Source organism: Cydia strobilella, chromosome 12, assembly GCF_947568885.1.
Source record: "Cydia strobilella chromosome 12, ilCydStro3.1, whole genome shotgun sequence".
NCBI classification, from domain to species: domain Eukaryota; kingdom Metazoa; phylum Arthropoda; class Insecta; order Lepidoptera; family Tortricidae; genus Cydia; species Cydia strobilella.
Genome location: NC_086052.1, coordinates 9,018,067 through 9,039,942, shown reverse-complemented (window position 1 = coordinate 9,039,942; position 21,876 = coordinate 9,018,067). Strand labels below are relative to the sequence as shown.

The following is a 21,876-nucleotide window of genomic DNA, read 5'->3' as shown; positions in this document are numbered from 1 at the left end:
GAATATAAATTACACTCAATAAGGCTCGACAGTAATTGCATCTGTCTCCGTGAAACCGGTTCTTGTGCAACTGTATTGACTCGTCATTTATTATTACCGCCATAAATAAAATATTATTCATATTATGTTGACATTTCTCAATTATGTTTTTTCTTGACGATAAATGTCATTGAAACTCCTTACAAGTTGTAGAAAGCCTTTTAAGGAACACGTGATAACACACAAAAGTTTTTCGTTGAATTCAGTGAGTTGATAATATGATTATTTGTTCTGTTACAGATTTTACAGCTTACTCCATCACCTACCTAAAATATTTAAATAGTGTGGACCATCTGGTTATTTGACGAAACTACCGCTGTACTTACTACAATTATTTTGTATAGTTTAAGTTTCTTGCTTGTTATTTTAATATCAGTAAAAACACATTGCATATGATTGTATGTACGTAAAAATAGGTAAGTAATAATTAATTTTCAAAATTGTTTGTTTACACATTTCTGGAATCAACAAACAATAACAGGAAAGCTTAAGCAGCAAGGAAAGTAAACATCCGCCATAAATTGATTATTAAGATTACTGATCAGATGTTTAGAAATCGTTCTACAAGATTCAGAGGATCACATACGAAGTGACAGGCCAAAAGATTGGTAATAACCATTGGCAGACAATTTTGAGCTTTCTCTTCTCACATTACATAACGGATCGAAGAGCACAATAGGCGTTATGTACATGTAAGTACGTTCGTTCGGTTACCGGCATCCGATAAGTATTCATGACTTTCATGAGCCTATTAATGCGGCGGCACCCTTGCTCGTGTTCGCACAGATTGCGCGCAAGCCAGCCGGTCTAATCGACCAGAAGTGATATGCCACCTGATGAATGATGATGAGCTTTGTAACCCAGTCCTGAAACTGATTTATTGAGTAAAAAAATGCGGATAAAGCTTTGTGAACAAGTATCCTTCGTCTGTTAAATGTTAATAGACACTACCATTATTTATTATCTCACATATGGAATGCCTCTGAGTACCTTATAGGTAGTTATAAAGTATCAAAAACCTGGAATTCGGTTATCATTTCGGATCGGACAGGGAACACCTAAAAAATTACAAGTTTTCAAATTCCAAAAGTAGTGAGTTACCCCGGATGTCGATTGTGTTTCACCAATTTGATATGCTTTTTAGCTTATTTTGATACGAACTTGATCGTGAGTACCAATCAGCGTTAGCGGCTCACGCTGATTGGTGATCACTAACTGCAATTAGGAACCGTCTGATAAGGCATCTCGCTCGCACTTATTGGTGCGCGTGAGTTGCCTGATCCTGAGGTCGTATCAACATGAGATGAAAACCATATCAAATCGTTGAAACAGAATCGGCCCCCTGCAAATAAAATAAAAACTGCCAAACAAATGTTTATCGAGTAATTCATAAATGTCGCTTATTAGAAAAACAATTCTAGTTATTTGGCTAAAATCTCTGCACGAAAACTTACAAATTCAAGTGACATTTAATTAATTTTATTAAGAATTTCACGGTAAATTACACGTTAGTTTTGGAATGGACTCGAAACGACAATTCCATTAGCGCTGCCGTAATATTGTCAGAGAGTACCGTGTACAAAGGACAATATTGTGTGCACGTCACTATAACTCGGTTAAATTACATTCGGCGAATTCGTATGCATACATATATCGGAATATATTTTTAATTTCGATGCGAATTCAATAATGATTGTGTTAATTTGGTAACCCAATCATGTATTTCATCGGCATGATAACATAATAAAGCTTTATGAACGGTAATTATTTACTCTTCGAGTAAGATATTCGATCCGACACATTAATTTACGTAAAATATTTAATTAAAGGGTCGTTAATAGACCTACTAAACCAGTGGGGTTAAATAATGTTCAAGATCAATGATATTATGTTTATGCTAATAATCCAGGATTAAAACATGTAAATAATAACACTTTATTACATTGTATTGATTATCTCCGAGCGGTGTGGCTTACGCAGCACATATTATTAATAAGAACCGATCCTTTTAAATAATTTATACCGTTGTGTAATGTTTTTTAAAGGCTATCTGGGAAAGTTTAATTTATATTGTTTTTCCACATGACTAAGAATATAATTTATTAACGTTTTATTCTCTTTTTAGTCTGTTATTTGACATTCGACCTAAAACGGATAGAAACCTGTACAAATATTCATCTATGATTAAACTTGTTTACCCCATCGCACCGTCACAAAAGGGAGGATTATTAGGGGTACGTGTTCCTGATTGCGGGGAGTTTAATAAATAATAGCGGTGCTAGTAGTCGTATTAGCCGCGAGCGAGTAAGTTAGCGGAGTCCCAGAGGACCGGCTACGGCTGCGGTTATGGGTATTCCAAACGCAAAGGGAACCAGTATAAGTTGGATACTTGAGTATAGTAGTTACATGGAAGACCAGGACTCATTATATTTAGCAGGATAGCAGAGTCGAAAGCTTCGTCTGTGATGGGAATACAGATTGAGCGCGGGCGGTCCGGCACGCTGCCTGCATAATGCCAGTTGCTGACTCCCGTTGCTGCTAAGCTAATAACAGAGTTTGCATAGATTCGTGCTCGGGCTATTCATAACTTCTACTTGCTCAGTGCAAGTTTCATTTTGAAGGCGTACCTGTTTCGTGATATTTGTGTGTTAGTATAATTCAAGTTTTAGATAACCAAGAAAAGCTCAAAACATGAAGTCTTTACAATTTAAACCGTTGGTTAAAATGTTTGCATGTGATAATGGAATAAGTACATTTTACAACATTAATATTTCATTAGCAATCAAGTGATTTTACAGATATAATATTAATTTCTTTTCGGTATTTCAAGATATTAATTTATAGAATTCCGTAGCTCAAAAGGAAAAAACGGAACTCTTATAGGATTACTCGTGCGTCTGTCTGTCTGTCCGTCTGTCACAGCCTATTTTCTCCGAAAGTACTGGACCAATTAAGTTGAAATTTTGTATCACTACATAGTATAAAACAAAGTCGCTTCCTGCTGTCTGTCTGTCCCTATGTATGCTTAGATCTTTAAAACTACGCAACGGATTTTGATGCGGTTTTTTTTATATAGAGTGATTCAAGAGAAAGGTTTATATGTATAATACATCAGCATTGCACCCGTGCGAAGCCGGGGCGGGTCGCTATACATATGTAAGTTTGTGACCCAAAGACGGACATGTAACGTAAACAAATGAATTTTAAACATGGGGGCCACTTTTAAAAAAGAAAATGAGAAAATTAAAAAATAAAGTTTTTCAAACTATATCGAGTCATCGTGAGAATCTCAAATATATTTTTATTTATATTTTATGATAAACAGTTTAGAAGTTATTCAAGAAAATGGGCAAAAAAATTACCTCCCCCCCTATCTCCGAAACTACTGGGTATAAAATTTTGAAAAACATACACAAAATAGTTCTTTATATCACAGAAAAACCTATTCGAAATGTGCAGTCAAGAGTGAATCGGACTTAATTACTTAGTTTTTGATCCGACCCCTACGGTTTATTAAAGACATTTCACTCACGTTTCACATAAAAAATACATTGTTTGAATTATGTAATGTACGGAACCCTTGGAACGAGAGTCCGACTCGCACTTGGCCGGTTTTACTACAAATTCCTCTTATTTTCCGAAAATTACTCGTCTGTAGGTGACAACGGAAAACGAAATGTACATGCACAGTTGCACTGACTGACAGTGCCGTACATTCTGAAAGCGCCAGTAACTCAATCCGATTCCACTCATGCTATTTGCACTCGCTCCAATTATGCTCCGCACTGATATGCAAATCCGGTTGCTTTTGACTAATTATGTTAGATGCTTCTGCACCGTGCGCTCCTATATAGACGAGCAAGTTACCTACTTGCATTTATATGAGGTACGAGTACAATGATTTGGATTTCGAACATCATACCTATATCTACTAACGAACTGGCCATATTTGTATTGAGTTTTTTGGGAACAGCTTCTTCTGAAGGCGAACCATTGATCATGAAAAATTTATGTGAAATAATAAGGCAAATTTATATAATATGCACGATGTATATGCTGATGATTCAATTATTGTAGTCACGACTTTTTTGCCGTCATTAATATAGCAAGTTTTACTATATATTATTTACTAAAATCGCGCTAGTTTCCTCTGATCTACTTGTCATCTCATAAACTACGGTAGTGTGCAATGCGCCTTGCTCAGTATAATGTAATTAATCGACCACGCTTAAAGCCGAGTCGAGACTGATTTCCTCCTCAGATATCAAATTACTAGCATTATTATGCTACTAAACTTCCAATTCTATTAAGTTTAACGTTAAGAACAGACGTTCTGAATGTTAATGATAAATGTTACAGCTGTAACATGTTTTGTAACTATGCATGACAGGTACTATGGAATTATGCATTGGTAATATATGTAGTACTTTAATGCAACAGGGCTGTAAATTGGTTTGCATCCGTTAATATTAGTTATAATGAAAAATGAAAACTATAAGTGATATACTTAGTGCATTTTTATTTTATTATTAGTATGTTAAGAAGACTCCGACTCCGACTTTTTTTTTACAGAGCCTCATTCATAGCTTTAGCAAACTTATTTGCTTAAGCCTGCTAACTTCTAAACGAAATATGACAGAAGCTTGATATTCTCACGTGATATGTAAATTCTTGGCCCGCGACACGAAATTACTTTTTAAAACTGGAAAACTTCAGCTGCAAAAAAATTTGCAGGAAAAAATTGGTTTGTGAACACCTTGTCACTTGGTCATTCAAAAAAGTGTCATTACTCATTAGTAGACTAGCACTAATTACGCATCTAGAATTAAACTGACGTTTACGAGCGAGCGTGTTATCGTAATTACTGCGTATAAAATTAAATGCTTATTTTTCATAAATTAAAGTCATCTTTGTTCACGTAGTTACATAAGTATGTTCCCAATTATTTTTATACTTAAACGTGCCTGAGTATTTATTTTTTTCCCACTGCGGATATTGTCAACCACATGGTGTAATTTTATTCTTCCTAACTGGATTATTTGAGGATAAGGATTCTTTAAGAAAGATTCAAATGTAAGTGCCATTTGAATGAAATCTAAGACGATTTAAGGCAAATAATCGTAACCGATTTTCAAGGAGTTTATGGTTGACGGGAGTGACATCAAATTTGATTTTATGTTTAGGTCTTAACTTAACCGGCGCGCAGGTTATAAAATTTTATAGCCTAATGTTAAATTTCAATTTAATTAAATTTTCATAGGGTCTTTTTGAAAATAATTGAAAGGCGTCTAAAGATTTTTGAACAACTGACTATGTACGGTAACGGTATCATCACATTAATATTATAAATAAGGTGTAATTAATAATTACCTACAATTTATACTATCGGTGTTAACTTTTATTTAGCCAGTCCACCTATAATATTTCTAACACAAAAGCCAAAACAACATTTATAGATTTTGATAGTATAATGTCGGCGACAAAACACATTATCATAATTATTTATGAAAGCAGCCAAGAAACGAAAGTTTAATGCTCAAAACTCATTTAAAATCTGAAGATTCCATTCAATGTTGCGGGGGATGGATTGCCTAAAATACTTTCATATTTAAACGTTTTCGCTGTGAAGAAAATTGAGAGAGATAGGGGGTGGGGGAGTTTGGGCCGGCTGGCGGCGAAGCGGCCAGATAATTAGATTAAGGGGAACGGAGGCTCTGGCCGTGGTCACGGATTAAATAATAGGTAACATAATAGCAGATTCGTAACTCGTACACCGTAACTGATAATTCTGTTGGTTAGGGTTATAATATAGGTAAGGCTTAGATAGCAAGCGTTACACAGCTTTAGTCAAGATATTTTTTTTTTTTCGCTAACTAGCTACTTTTTCTCATAGAAACTAATTAAATACATGAAATTAATATTTCCACAAGCAGTCCGTGTGTGCAGCTTTATAAACAATGTTAAAAATGTTCCAATTGAAATTTAACTTTGTCTACCACTTCTGTTGCCAATGCTGACATATCGTTTTACAACTTACAAGAATAGTTATTTGTGCAACAAGAGAAGAAAGTTGGTTTTTCTTGCGAGTGTTTATTTTGAGTCCCGAGAAAGCGAAAGATTCTAAGTCAGAATCTTGAGCGTAGCGAGGGACTCAAAAACACGAGATGTAAAATAACTTTGCTCTCGTGTTGCACATATAATTTTTCACCTTAGTAGTGAGAACATATCAAAGGTTAAAATGTATTTCGAATTACACAGAATAACACAGAGAAACCGAGCTGCTGAGGTGAATAATAAATCCCCTTAATTACAAAACTCGAGTGCCGAAATTACTTTGGTGACAACGACAGCGCGACGAGCGCACTTAAAAGCAGAGTCATAGAAAAATGGGTTAAGAATATTTGGGAATTAGTTTTTTTTTTCGTGAAAACCGTGTCTGTAGTATATAATCTGTGGCGGTGCTCCCGAACAATGGTACCTATCAGTCTTTAAAGCTTTCGGCTCCGCTCGGCTGCCGCTACTGATTGTACTTGCAAGTTCTTTTTTATTCTTGTCTCCTTCGCACTATTTCAATCACACTTTGCGGTTTTATTTTGTCTGATTTATTGGGATTGTAGCTGGTGGATTACTTTTAATTAATGGTGTTCAATAGAATAGCAAGGTGTACTGTATTATTAGGTGAGCAGTCATTGGAATAATTGTGGATACATGTGTACAATGATAAAGGTATAAACTTGTTTAAGAGTCCCTTTCTACTTTGATATTATCACTTAATTCGGAAAATATGTACGATAAGTTTCTAAAAGAGGATAACTAATCACAGTACGATATAGTACAGAGACGCACGTAAGACGTAAACACAAATGTAATAAACTAAACCCCAACAGCGATTAAAACTCGCAGCGTAGCATAACTCAATTTATTAAGGAAACAAATTGTCACAGCGACAGTGAAACGTAGCTTAGCAGCGTTTAAGTAAATTTTGCATAAGGAGGCGTTCAGTGTGTGGTGTACGCGCCGAGTAACGGCAAAGGCGGGTGTAATGTATTTAATTACAGCCACTTCGATACTGCAGCAATCTAGTAATTACCGAACAGAGCGGCGGCGCGTAATCAGCGCCCTTTGCGACCCCGACACGGAGAGCTCTAGGGTGATATTCTAATCGCTTAGTGCACAAGCGACTCAAAGGCTTCAGTGTAATATTTGGAATCGATACACTTAATATGCGCACATATGTCTTAGGTTTATTCACAATAAGGAAATTAGCCTTAATAAAAACTTCCAAAATTTTGGCACGACAATAACAAAACTAATTTGTCTTTTATAAATATATAAAAAAACAAGTAACATATTATGACGTGACATGGTTTTTTATAGCAAAATTACAACGCGCAACGGCCGATACCATCATTATAAATTTATTTATTGCACAACAAGAAATTAAAAATGCAAAAGACGTCCGTGACGCTTTCATTAAGGCATTCTCTACCAGACAAATAAAAAATAAAAAAGTTTATACTGTTTCTCAAGCTCCTTTACATTACTATATTAATAACCTACATGTAATTAAACAGTAGTGTAAGAACAAGCGCGCTGTCCGATAGCATAACGCAAATTAAGTTAGGGCCGGTACAGACGGACTGCAACCCGACTGCAACTTGTATGGTAACTGCACGCAGACGTTGCAGTCGGCGTGCAGTTACCATACAAATTGCAGAGGGGTTGCAGTCCGTCTGTATGGGCCCTTACGGATCCTTTGGTCAGAGTTACATTGGTTCGGCTAAGCGTTCGACTCGCTAAGCGGCATACACGCTCTAAGCTCAAACTCTGGCCGCTTTTGATTCGCATTTCACAACCTGTTGAAGAGTTAGTTAAGCCCCTAGAGCGTGTACGGCACAAAGCGAACTTGGCTATTACCCTTCAGCTGCAGGTCTACTGCTCTACTTGTCTCACTGACGTAGCTTTACTACCATTTAATAAACTCAAAGAGAATTTAGAATAGAAGCGTATTGTCAAAGTAAATTTTGTAGTCACAGTAAATTTACTTCCATCTTTCGACACAGCATCAAAACTTACGCCATTTATTTTGATATTTGTTCTTTCACTGGTATGTGTTAAATTTGTTAAATATCAAAAGGTGTCGCCATCTACAAGAGTATAGGCCAAATGTATAGCGCCATCGCTCGAAAAGATTAGCAAAGAACCCCTGGGACTTGATTGCTACCTTTTCCTTATGAAATGTATATTAATCTCCGATATTTAAATAAAACATTAAGCAGTCTCTTGTTGTGAAACAATAGCTTAGCGTAGAGTAGGTAAACAATTTGTAAGCAGGTGCGGGGGATGGGCATTGGGCGTCTCGCTTTGCGAGATTAATCACAGCACAAAGTCGGGCCCGGCGCGGCGCGGCGCCCTGGCCACGTATTTTCATTGCTTACACGAGCGCGGACGTGTCGAGTTAATCAGAAAACCAGCGAAACATGACCTCAAGATTCGTAACAATTATACAGCGCACATATAAAGGTTCGTATGAGCCTTCGACTCGCCGGCGCTCGAAAAGCGATTGGAATGACAACTCTGTAATAAACCGAGAACGAGCAACTTCGCCACTTACATTACATGGACATTTATATCCTACGTTCTGTTTCAACTTTTCCGACGGACTTGACACCAGTTTAATTAATTCGCACGATTCGTAAACATAGCCCCGACATTTGTACAAAGTTTAAAAGAAAAAATAAACCACTTGCCTTGTCATCGTCGCCTTCACTATCACACTGCAAAAGGAGAAAAACGTCAATTAGTATATGTCTGAAACACCAAGCTAAATAAACGTGCGAAATTACATGCAGCCTAGCTACTACTTATTCATTACTGTCACAGTGTTAATAAATACTTCAGAAGCGTTGAGTTAATAAAATGTTTATTTTTTGTCGGTTTTGATAACAATCTTGAAGCAGATGTTGTCCAACCCTCGATAGGCAAACAAACGTAGATATTCCATCAATGAAAATGATATACGGCGAAAGTAACCCCAAGTAAAAGTCAAGAAACCTCCACGTCCTAAATTGGGGGAGTATTAGGTAGAATATCAATAAACAGGTGAAGAAGATATTATCGTGTCATAAATCGACGAGAACGTTACAGGATATTTACGAGGCAAGTTCGCGCCGAGGGAAACAAGCAGGGATCAGGCTGAGATATTACAATTTCAAATAAATACACAGCATGAAGTATTCAGGGCGGGAGCAGGTAATGTTATGTAGTGTGGAGCGCCGCCTCGACAAATCTCGTGATTTAGCTGCGATACGCGTCGAATATCGAGCAGGGGATGTGTGCCTTGCGTGATCAGGGTATATTTGCGCTTTCTGATCGGGAATTACACCTGTTACCCTGTTATACGACTTTCTATGAGTTAGTTCAAGCTTTAAATTAACTGTTTAATGTAAAAGAAACAATAACCATGCAAAGGCGACGAATAGGAAACGATTTTATAAAGTAGCGCGGCGGAAAAGATTGCGATGCGATAAAGTGGTTGTGAGACATGCCAGACAGCAGCGTACACTAAACATGGACAACAATGATTATACTCACGATATAGCCTTTTCCGGAACTACAGCGGCTACTGGCCTGTAGGCAGGAGAGAGAAAGCGAACATATGAGTGGACTGGAGTGACTGGGGGAGGTAAAGTTTGTCTCGTCTCTCCCTAGACTACACACCACAGCGCTATTTTGTTTTCAATCAGTGCGAGGTGACGCGACTCGTATTTGACTTTCCTGCGATTTGAATCCTAAGCACGGCATCGTGTAGGTTTTGGTGGAATTTTTATAGCGTTAGAAGAGAGACGAGAGAAATAGCAAACGAAATAGAGGACGACATATCGTTACAACATTCTAACAGTTAGAGTACATCAGCAGACAGAGAGTGATTTTATTGTGCATGCGCGGGGCGTGGCGTGAACTTATATTCGTTATAAACTCGGCAAACCTAAGCGGAGACGATAATTAAGAGCAGGGCAATAAACTAAATTGATGGACACTTGGAGAAAGCGCGCCGCAAGCTTTCTACCTTTCCTCGGGTCCTGCCTGGCAAATTGGTAACCCGTACTTTTTTGTAAATTTTGTACACCCATTATGACTTTTGTACTTACATTTGTGCAAAATGATTAAACAGATTTATTTTATGTGGTAATCTAACCTATTAAACGTGAGGGCTGACCGAGTATTACATGATTATAATAATTATAGTTTATAAACATTAAATACATACAGTTATCTGCGGTTAACAACATCGTGTTAATACATTATATCATAATATTCGTAAAATAAATGCTATAATAATTATTTAATCAATATTCATTCGGTTTACTACATTATATCAATTCAACGATTCTAAAGTAATTTATATGTAAAGTTTAGATTTTTATGATTACAAATGTTTTCTTTAATTAGGAATATAATTGAATGTATTTGTTTTCTTATCCTTATTTCGGCCTATCAAGAAAAAAAGGCTATGCGGGCATAAGATAACTAAACATTTTAGCTTTTTTTGTTGTATAGCACCTTCCCGCTTGTCCTGATCGTCTCCGCTAGTATAGCAAGCACTTAATGCTAGAATTCGCTGAGAAAGTCGCAAGACGAAAGGAATATCGGGTTTGTCAGCTGATGCTGTATTCCCATCACTAATTGAGCGAAGGCGAGCATTCGACTAGAGCGAAACAATAATATAACAATAATATTGAGTCCCGTGCCCGAGTCGAACGCTTGCTTGCGATCAACACAACAGGTCTTTAAGACATTCTAGCAATAAGCGAAGAGCGTAGTACAAAGCGGTATGGTGCGGTTCGACAGGCAATTGGTCACTTACGTCGCTAAGCCTGTCGCGGGATGAATCGGGGTCGCGGGGAGCCACCGAACTGCCCGTGAGGCGCTCGGAGGCCCGACCACTGTCATCCGATGTGCCAGCGTCTTGAAGCAGCGTAATACCCTGCAAAAACCGTAGCTTGTACCAACAGTAACAAATACTTTGTGTCATTTTTCTTTTTCGTAGTATTTGTTTGATATTCATTTGCTGCCACATAATTTATGTAAGAATAGAATACTCTTACTTAGCAACAAGTTTTTAGTAGTTAGTATCGTATCCGAAATGTGTTAACGAGACAAGACACAACTACGAAGTCTAACGTTTTATAACGTTTTCAAGGCAATTGATACTTGTAATCTCAGTCATAATGTTCTCATTTGAATTAATTTGACACTAAGTTTCGTTTGGGTATTAAGTACCTAAATAAAAACAAACAATTTTGATCATACGTAAAAATGAAACGGCTCTCACTGAACAAAAGACATAAATATATTTGAATAAATAAAAGATATCTGTGTAAGCATAAATCATAGTTTCGTGAATGTTTGATTGTTGTTCAAGAAAGGGAAGCGAAATTTCCCAATAGACTAAGATAGCATATTAAAGCTCCCGCAACTCTTGTAACTGATTCTTTAACTTACAATTCTGTTGCCAAGAGGGGAGGACAGATGAAAAGCTTTTTATATGGGATCGCAAAATTGAGCGGTAACTAGGATATAAGAAAACTTGATAAGACGGGTCGAGGAAGTAAGTAAGCGAGGGCACGGAGTAGACGACCCATAACGTAACGTGCCGGGGGCTGACAATAAAAAGAGTTTTCCATTTATCACATTTCGCGTGTATTTTACGGTAGGGCAAAAAGCGCTCGAGCGGGCCGCGACGACTGCGAAAAGAAAATAAAACGCCGAGTAACTTCCCTTTAAATGGATAAATACACGATCGCCTCGAAGACAATCGACCCTTACATTATTATACGTAATTTGAAACAGCTTGAGCCCGAATGATTTATATGTATTCAATCGGAACGGAACTATAATTAAATCGTGTGAAATTGGACAAGTGGTTTGTTTTCTTGCTGTCATTGAAGTTGACGGTTTGCGCGTTGCGTAGCACAAGTACAATAAGCAGGTTAAATCGTTTTACATTATTAATGCCGTGTTAACATTACCGTCGCTATATACCTATGTCAGATAGAATACTTATTGTCTAAATTAGCAAATACATGACAAGTCAATGAATTTCTAAAAATAGGTAATATTGAACCTTTATAATGTTAATCTGGCTAATATATTACATACAATATCTGGCTCTTAGCATTCACAATAATGTGAAAGACTACCAAACGTAACAAAAAAACTAATCGACCTAATTTAAAGTCAAGACATGACTAAAATTCCATTTCGCTATTTGGTCTTAGCGTATTCTATGAGATTTAAAATTCCGCACAAACTCGCAAGTTATACGGCGTAGATGCCATTACTCACGGGCGGTTTAGCTCTGTATAAATGGCGTCAGTTCCGGGAGCGACCGACGACCGGAACAAAAACTCAAAAGCTCCGGAATCCGCACTCCGCGGATTTGTCCGAGATTGAAGGTTGAAAATGAAATTACGAATGTTTTTATATTAATGAATATTTAACGGTATATCCTCACCTAAGCGCTCAAAGTTCATTCAGGCACTGCCATCATAACTTCCAACCCAAAGATAAATAAGGCATCGTTGGGACTGATCCCGGTTTCTCGCGATGTTTTCGTTGACTGAAGATATTTAATCTCGATATTTCATATGTACATAAACTTCCGACATATCATAAATGTTATATTAGCTCAATCAAAATGAATAAATTTGCCGTTTGTATTCATGCCGAATTACATAAACGCATTAGCGGAAGATATATGGAATATACATCATGTTAAGAAGCTATTTGACGAACGCAATAAACTTCTCAAAGACGTCTACAAGTGATCGTCATACAGCGGGGAAGTCGTAATAAAGAATAATAAAACATACCTTAAACATGCGATTATGTCCCTGTTCTAATAAAAGGGATTGCTTTCCGACCCTTTACATAGATAAACGTGAAGCAGTCGCACATATCAATTTAATCCTGGGCGTGGAAGCGAGCGGGATCCCTGTAATCCGGCGGGGTCGGCGGGATGTTACGCCGGATGTTACCACATAATTACTCTCGCTCGTTAAACTTTGCTCTAATTTTAATCGACTTTGGGACACTTTCTCTTAGTACAAAATTACTCTTTGTATTCATCTAAGTTTGTTCAAAGTATTAAACAAATTTGATTCAGAACTGTTTATGTCGTTTTACTACGTTTTTGACTCATGATGGAATGGAGACGGTACAGGTAATATGCTTGTGGTGAGATGTTTTTTGTTAGTTTCTATTTCCTACTATTCATAATTGTATTTAAACAAAACAGATTAAGCGATTTAATAATGATTATGACTAAATTTTTGACCTGTAGGTATGCTTGTGGTGACATGTTTTTTGTTAGTTTCTATTTCCCACTAATCATATTTGCATTTAAACAAAACGGATTAAACAATTAAATGATGATTATGAGTAAAATTTTGACGCTCAATGACGTCACAAATTAAGTGCTTGACCAAATTACAAAATGTCATTTGCTCATTTAAAACTTATTAAAGCATTTGAATAGCAAAACTTGATATGCCATGTTTCTTATCTTATCTTATGGTCGTCAAGTCGTCGTCATTAAACCAACCAAACACTGTCCCTGTCACTGAATACTACTAGGTAATGTTGTGCAAAACATTACGACAAGTAACTAAACCTCGTTTCCCATAAAACACAAACAATAAACCTATCCATTGAGAGTATTGAGACAATAAGAATGAAGTTACTGTTTTCAGTATCGGTGAGCAATATCGAATTTCCTCAGGCAAAATACACCCGAGTAAATGTGGTCAATTGAGCAACACAATCAATTGGTACGTTATGACAATGTAGTAGGGTCGGATTTCGGTTGTGATAAGGTGGGTGGCAGGCAGGAGGCAAGGCAGTCGTGCTCGAACGGCGACACAACCGCTAATTGAAACAACGACCGCGGCCGAACATTACTTATTCATGAGAAGTCCATATGGCGGCAGAACGTGACCGACGAGATAAATCATTCAATTACATTTTTCATGAATAGATACACTAGCCACTCTAGCCAGGTATTCTGTCCATCTCCTCTTAAAGCTTTCCCAGTTGCGATCCAAGCCTTGGGTTAGCTCATTAGCCTGATCCATAGAATTAGCATAAGGATAGATTTTTATGAAAGAGCATATTCTAACATTAGAGATTGTGAATGTTGGGTTTAGTCCGGTTTGCTCATGGTTTTCTTTCTAAACCCACTGGTGCGAGCCAGAAATCAAACCTACTCCTCCCCGATTGCCAGGTCTCCTGTGAACTGTAAATACTCCGAAATATTATGTAGTTGCTCCTAATTACAACAAAGATCGCGCATTTGCTTACCTCCCCTCCACATAAACAAAGGACCGAATTGTGTGACATGCCCGGTCACGCTTGAATTTGAACCCTGTTTCCTGACCACGAATAGACAAATATTATTTTGCATACCGCATTCATTAAATATTAACATGATTGCCCATTGTTACCATGATCCGTATAAATACATTGCGGTTCCAATATTCATGACGGTAGCACAGAATAACTAATAGTACTACGGTAGTCTATTAAACCAATAAATCGGTGATGGGCAGAGCAGGTTCTGGGTAATTCAATACTCAATATCTTTATCGCTAATAAGGAAGGAACCATGCAATCATCAATAATTAGAATCATGCATGAATTCTAATAATTGTTTATATTACTTGAACATACATTGGTACATTTAATTAACAAGCTTTTATTAGGTCGACCTGTAGTTATGTAATGGAATCTAAGGTAACTAATTTAACCATCTTCCAAGGACCGTAGGCTTCATGGAAATTGGCAGCTGTATGTAGTTCTGATGACAATACAATAATATGGTACTGTCGAACTGATCTGATGATGGAGCCGGAAGATATGAACTGGAACTTCATCATGGAATCAACTAACTATGTAATGGAATCTAAGGAAACTAATTTAACCATCTTCCCGGTTTCCGATGAAGCTAAAAATTTGCATACGCATGTAAGTCGGGTGACAATGCAATATTATGGCACCGTCGAGCTGATCTAATGATGAAGACAGGCGGTGGTCATAGGAACTCTGTGATAAAACAACGCTAACTATGTAATGGAATCTAAGGTAACTAATTTAACCATCTTCCCGGCTTCCGATGAAGCTGAAAATTTGCATACGGATGTAAGTCGGGTGACAATGCAATATTATGGTACCATCGAGCTGATCTGATGATGAAGACAGGAGGTGGTCACGACAATGAGATAGTTCTCAACTCCAATAAAACCAAGTTCTTACTAATTCATTCACCGTATTTACCAATTAAGAATATCCCTTCCAAATTATATGCCCATACTTTTCACTGCTTTAATCTAAACAAATATAACTGTAACTGTGAACTTATACAACAAGTAGTATGTATTACTTACCTTGGAATCAAAGTAGACGAGCACCTCTCCTGGTCATATCATGTTAATTTTATTTATGAAAAACTTAGTTTTATTAGGTAAATTCTTTCACTTAAAATTTAAAGTTCCTATTAGCACACTTAGATGTTTATACATGTCACTTGTAGATTCAATACTGAGCTATGCTCTTGACAGCTATGGACTCACAACTAAGACCAATATCGATAAATTAAAAAATATGCAGATCAGATTTTTAAAATTACTTGTTAACCATAAAACTAAACTCAAATGTAAAGGTAACTACAGACTTCTATTCAAAATTTGCAACATCTTACCTGTCAGTTTGAAACATAAATACCTACTTGCGATCAATAACCATGGCCGGCAGGAGCTTAACTCAGAGGATGCATTAACACCAGTTAATCACACTTACATCACAAAGGCTGTGACTTCAGGCAAACTATGCGTTCCTAGAATTAATAACAACTACGGGGATAGAACCCTTAGGAAAAGAATTCCATATTTGCTTAATAGTTTGCCCGAAGCCATAAGATGTGAAAATAAGAAGTCTAAATTTAAATCTATGTTAAAAATACACTACCTCAATATTTTGTAGTAATTGCACTACTATAAAATTAAGTTAAGTACATATGTAACTAGAGACTGATGACCCCACAGTCAAACTCATTATTGAGTTTTGCGGGGCTATGATTATTGTATGAATACTCTGTATTTTATTAAATAAATAAATAATAATAATAATAGGAACTCTGTGATAAAACAACGCAACCTAATTGTGTTTGGGGTTATTAGTATTGTCTCGATGAGTATTAGTTACCTGTGGAAAAAAAGTACAGTCAGCGATAAAAGCTTGTACCAAAAATTAAATTTTTGCCAAAAGCTTTTTTTTTTTAACTGTTCTAGCGTTGCCGGCTTCACACGGGTTACACAAAACCTCAACAAATTATACACCTAAACCTTCCTAAAGAATCAGCTTACCTTAAATACAAGGTGTGTGGTGTGAGATGATTGTGTACTAATTAAAGTTCCCAAATCAATAAAATAAAACACTTTTGGTCGGTTCGATTAAGCCGTTGGGTTTCTGTATTCTGTATATATTTCACAATAAATCGGTAAAGAGATAGTGTTGCAGCGGGTGTTGCTTATCAGTTAGATGGGATAGAGTACAGAGGAGGCGGGGTCGCAGATCAGGTCGTGTATTATTATCATTCGCGATGTCCCGAGCGTCATTAGTGTTCTCGAATGAACCCGTGTACCGCGAACTAAAGATTTGTGTGTGTCGGAGAAAGTATTTATACTGGTTCGTCTCGTCTGAGCTTTTGATTCGTCCATACTAGGTACCCGATTAGAATGAGGAGCCAGGTCATTGCGTGGTGCGACGGGGTGCGGTGGCGTGCTGCATAATTTATTTATGTCTCGGCACGTTACTCCTTGTTGAGAGTTGTCAGCTATGTTGGAGCCTTATTCTAATTACTATGCGCTGAATTAGTTTAGTTAACAAGCGCGCTGTAATAAATAAGGAAATACGGTCGGCTACATACTCCTTGGCAAATTCATATACCATTTTTAAGGCCAGAGTAAATATGTCGCTTTATTTATATTTGAGATGTTGATATAGTTAAAAGAAAGAAATGAAATTGTCACAAATTAAAGGAAAAATGTACAAATGGCGGACTTAACGTCAGACGGCATTCTGTACCATATATCTTTTTTTTCTAGCCCTGTCAAACTGGCCATAAAGTAAAACTACGATCAAAGCTCAGTTTAAAGTCAGAAAAACAAAAGAAAAGCAAAAATATATTTAAAAATCGCTCCCAAAAATGTTGGCAATATTTCACTGTAAACAAATGTGAATACAAAGCTAGATTTCCGAGCATACATGAGTATGCTCGGGTAAGCCGGGCGAGCCATCACAGAGAATCAATCAGATCCGGCGTCGACATCAAGCGGAGTTAGCTTGCAGCGGCAGCTTCTACGTACACTGTTCATTTCCAGAACCACATATCTCAATTAGGTTGCATTGCAATGTGAACTTTATTGTAGTCACTGCACAGTTGGTTTGGCAATTGTTAAATTAGTCGGGATACGATTTAGATGAATTAAGCTGGCAAATGGAATTTCGCGACAGAGCGCTCTCAGTTTAATATACTGCGGCAAACCGAACGAATAGTTATTGTGATTGAATTAACATATTCACTGCGTTGCGAGCAATCAATAATTTGGGCTGCGGTTACTACACGGATTAGAGATATCGAAAAGGTATACAAGTATTAGTCACGTGGCCATTGACTATTCAAAACTTGCAGTTCGGTATAAATACATTGTAATTCCTGGAATGTCTAATCGGTGTCAATAGTGCAGTAAATTTGAAATAAAACGATTTCTACGAAGTCGAGTCGGTTCATTAACGTCACTATAAAATTGAAAGATGTTTAACCCCTTAAATTCAAAGATGTTTAACCCCTTAAAACTTTGTATTTAAGTCTATAAATTTTTCTGTTGTTGCAAAAATACTTTACATCGTAAAACGGGAAAAGAAAACCCAACAACGAGCTGTTTATCTAGTGAAGATGTGATATTTTGCTATCATGACAGTTAACAGAACAGACTTTCCAGATTTATGAACAAGCTACGAAATATCTTGTTTAATATTGGTTATAGCAACTTGTTTTATTCTCAACTCTTACACTGCGTTAAAATGAGGCTGAAAAATATACACAGTTGAATTTATTTGCAAAGATTACCTTTAAGTTTCTCTATTGGCTCTCATCTGCAATGTTGCTCTTACCCTTCACGCTGCACACTTATAGTGCACTATTTAGTTAACTTAATAGTACAAAGTGCAACTGTCTTAGCACAGCTAACAAACAGGAGGCAATTAGTCTGCTTGGCTAACTGCATCGCACAGAGGAACAATATAATTGATCGCAATTCTTTACAATTGGCAAACCATTATCGAATAATTAAAGTTGAATTAATACATGTGTCATTATTATTTCCAATAATTCATAAGTTCAGCATCGTGACGCGCCGTATATATAAATTCGTTTCTGCTTTGTGATTGAAATTTATGTAAAGTAGCACGCTTTAATATGCCCTCCGTTATGCATAAGGTCGGCAAAAGAAAGTAGCGATGAGCAAGAGAGGGTCTTTTCTTTACATCAAAGGGCAAAATATACGGCCTATAAATTTTGGATCTTAAGGAAAGTACAAGTAAAAAAGTGTAGTCCCACTATCATACCGAGTGCAACAAACACATTTGTAAGGGGTCAGGCGAGCCGTGGCGAGACGCCAGACCTCTTCGCGACAACACAAGAAGGTCGTGCAGCTGTTGGGAAAGATCAATAACTTCTGTTTACTACAACCATTTCAAAATGTCATGTCATGTAATAGCTTTGTAAGCTTTCGGAGTTTCATAACAGCACGTTGAACATGTTGTCAGTAAAATATGCAGCATGCCGTCAGACTGCGCTTACCGTCACTAACTAACGAAATTAATTTAGTTATATAGCAATTGGGCTAGTACGTGTTTAAAATGAATCTTTACTTGCTCGTCTTTGGAGCCGAGGGCGTAACTTAATGATCGCGTAGAGCGTACCGGGAGGCTATCTATTCGACGGCAAATTGAATCTGCGAAGAGCTATTAGCCGACACCGCCGCGGCGCTCCGAGTCCGAGCGTGCCAAACCATTCCCTGCCTGACTCGCTCACTCCACCGCTGACTGTTAAGGCGCGATATGCTTCGTTAACTGCAAGCATGCGGCCGGCAAATAAAACTAAACGACATCGCCCCACAACACGTTTATGTCGTCAGCTTTTAGTTCAGCTTAATTGATTTTTTTTTCTTTAGCCCTGTAAAGTTAAAGTTTAATGTAACCATGGCTCAAGTTGTTTCAAACTCTTTTATAGGTACAATACAGTAAAATAAAGAGGTACAATGTACATAAATAGTACGGTTGTTTGTTCAGAGTTATAAAACGCGTGGAGCATTGTGGCTTTTTATTGAAGTCGAGGAAAATGTATTCTTTCGGCGGCAGAGCAAGATTTTCCACTTTATTGGAGCAACAGCGCGGCAGGAGGCAAATTGGATGGGATTGCGACATATCTGCCGGAGGACTGTCGAAATGCGCGAGGGAGCGAAAGGTAAACTGTTCCCATTTTCCCTATGCACTTTCGAAGAACAGATAATAAAAATATGGACGGTGATACCGGGAGCATTTATAAATATGCAGTAATACGCTGTGTAAATATGTAGATTAGTAGTAGTTGCCCTATTATTCATGTTGTTTTTACTCAATACAAAAACATGTTATATACTGTCAATCATTAGCTGCCTTAATCATCGATTTATTAACACGTTCTTTTATGCAACTCTAATTGTTTTAATCGTTTCACTGGCATTGTATGGATACGCTCGGTACATTTAGCACTAAAAAAGTGGTGATTTAATATTTCCAAGCCAAACAAAACGTCCATATAAAGAGCAGACTCGTCATGAATTAAAAATTACCAACGTCAACGCATGCAGTCCGCGCACCATGACGTGTTAATTGAATCCAGACAGACCCATTAATAATTCGCGACCTATTAGTCTGCGGTTCACATTCACACTATTACCTTCAATCCGCCAAATTGATTAAACTCGCAGTTTTTAATCCGTTCACGGTAAGTTAACCGTTTTAATATATATCTCAATTAGTCGCATCGTTGAGCAACCGGCAGCATGACCACAAACTTGTTAATCTGTTAGTTGCAAGTTAGTTGTGAACATCATGTTTCTAATTTAAATCGGTTGTTAGAGACGTCGATATAATAACTGAATACTGGGTTTTTGTTTTCACTGATATTCACCTACTTGATAGATTGATAATATAAAACGAACATGTTCAACGATTATTATCCTCATTTTATCGGAAACTGTTGTCTGTTAGATAATCTATCAGTAGAACTACCGAGCTGACAAAATAGACTAGGTAGATAGATAAAGGCAGAGTATTTCATGGCCCTGCCATTCCACGGCGAGGCGAGACGAGACACGCTCCTGCATATTAATATCGAGTCACTGCACGCTCCGACTATCGTCCTGCCCATCCAGCTTTCATCCTCTGCAAGAATCAAGTGCATTGTGATTTACTTCCGCATCGCTAAGTACTTTCACCACAAGGCGCTGCAGAATAGTGAAGCATCTTTCTGACACTAACTAAGTTTATTATTGTTGCAACAAGAACTTGGAAGACTTTTATGTTTAACGTTTTCATATAAATATCAGAATGGTCACTAAAGAAAAAAAAATGGACAAGTGCGAGTCGGACTGTGAAAATTTCAACTAGCTATCACGGTTCATGGGTTTCCGCTTCTTTCACAGAAAACTGTTTCACAGAATGTAATGTTTCACAGAATTTGCATTTCATAGAAACTTTTTTTTTTAAACCGTAAACTTCTTAGGCACAGCTAAAAGATCATTGTGTAGCACCCATTAGGTCTAGGTTGGAACTGCGATCCTTTGTGAAAAAATATGTTTTCTATGAAATGAAAATTCTGCGAAACATTACATTCTATGACACAATTTTTTGCAAAACAAGGTACAACCCGGTTCATGAGATACAGCCTGGTGATAGACAGACAGAAAGACGTACAGCGGAGTCTTAGTAATAGGGTCCCGTTTTTACCCTTTGGGTACGGAACCCTAATAATCAATGATTGCTTTTTAATTAAAGACAACTTCAAAATCATTACGTGTAATTCGGATACATTAGTCATCACATTATTAAGTAATTGGTAGTACATTTTAATTAATATTACAGACCGCTTCATTTGAAGAATAAATAACAACAAAAGCCAACTTGATTTCTTATGTCGGTTACACGTATTTGGCACGGTCAACTGAGCGCCTATGCAAAGTTAATTTGTCGTTCAAATAAAGGGTTAGGTTTATTCTCGTCTTAATTCAATATTGCGGTTAATGGTTTGGTAAACTGTTGAGGATAAGTAAACAGTGTGCCATTTCACGCGTGTTGGTTTAGCAGCGCGCTTCGAGATGAGCCGAGTCGCGTTGACAAGTCGAGTGGCAGTTTGCATACATTTTATGCGTTTGGCGAGAAAGCATAGCCCGGAAGAGGCGCGGCGATGAGTACCGATTTAGACTCGCTGCATTTAGACGTGTGAGATCACCCAGCTCATTTAGGTACGGACGAAAAGCACGCAGCAACAGTGTTGTTTACATTTACCGTTCAGCCTCGCAGCGCACACGAAAACTTTGTACGACGTGACAACTAGCATTTAACTTGATTAATGAAAAGCAAATTTACACATGCCAGTAAGCACATCTCGCCTGTCAGTTGCCCTAATATGACGCCACCTATCATTACTACATTACACGACGTTATAAATATGCA

The 21,876-nt window shown here is 37.4% G+C and overlaps 1 protein-coding gene across 7 annotated transcripts in view; it reads right to left on the bottom strand.

Annotated features, from left to right (window-relative positions):
• Positions 1-21,876, bottom strand: part of LOC134746076 (fibrosin-1-like protein) — an 85,577-nt gene that overhangs the window by 41,781 nt on the left and 21,920 nt on the right. For 5 of the 7 annotated variants that reach the window (XM_063680302.1, XM_063680300.1, XM_063680306.1 and 2 more), the window contains exons 3-5: positions 10,907-11,026; positions 9,634-9,669; positions 8,790-8,816 (exon numbers count right to left, since the gene is read on the bottom strand). In XM_063680302.1, the coding sequence (XP_063536372.1) occupies positions 8,790-8,816; positions 9,634-9,669; positions 10,907-11,026 (183 nt within the window). The remainder of the gene's footprint in view (positions 1-8,789; positions 8,817-9,633; positions 9,670-10,906; positions 11,027-21,876) is intronic. The other 2 variants (XM_063680303.1, XM_063680307.1) reach the window with 2 other exon arrangements.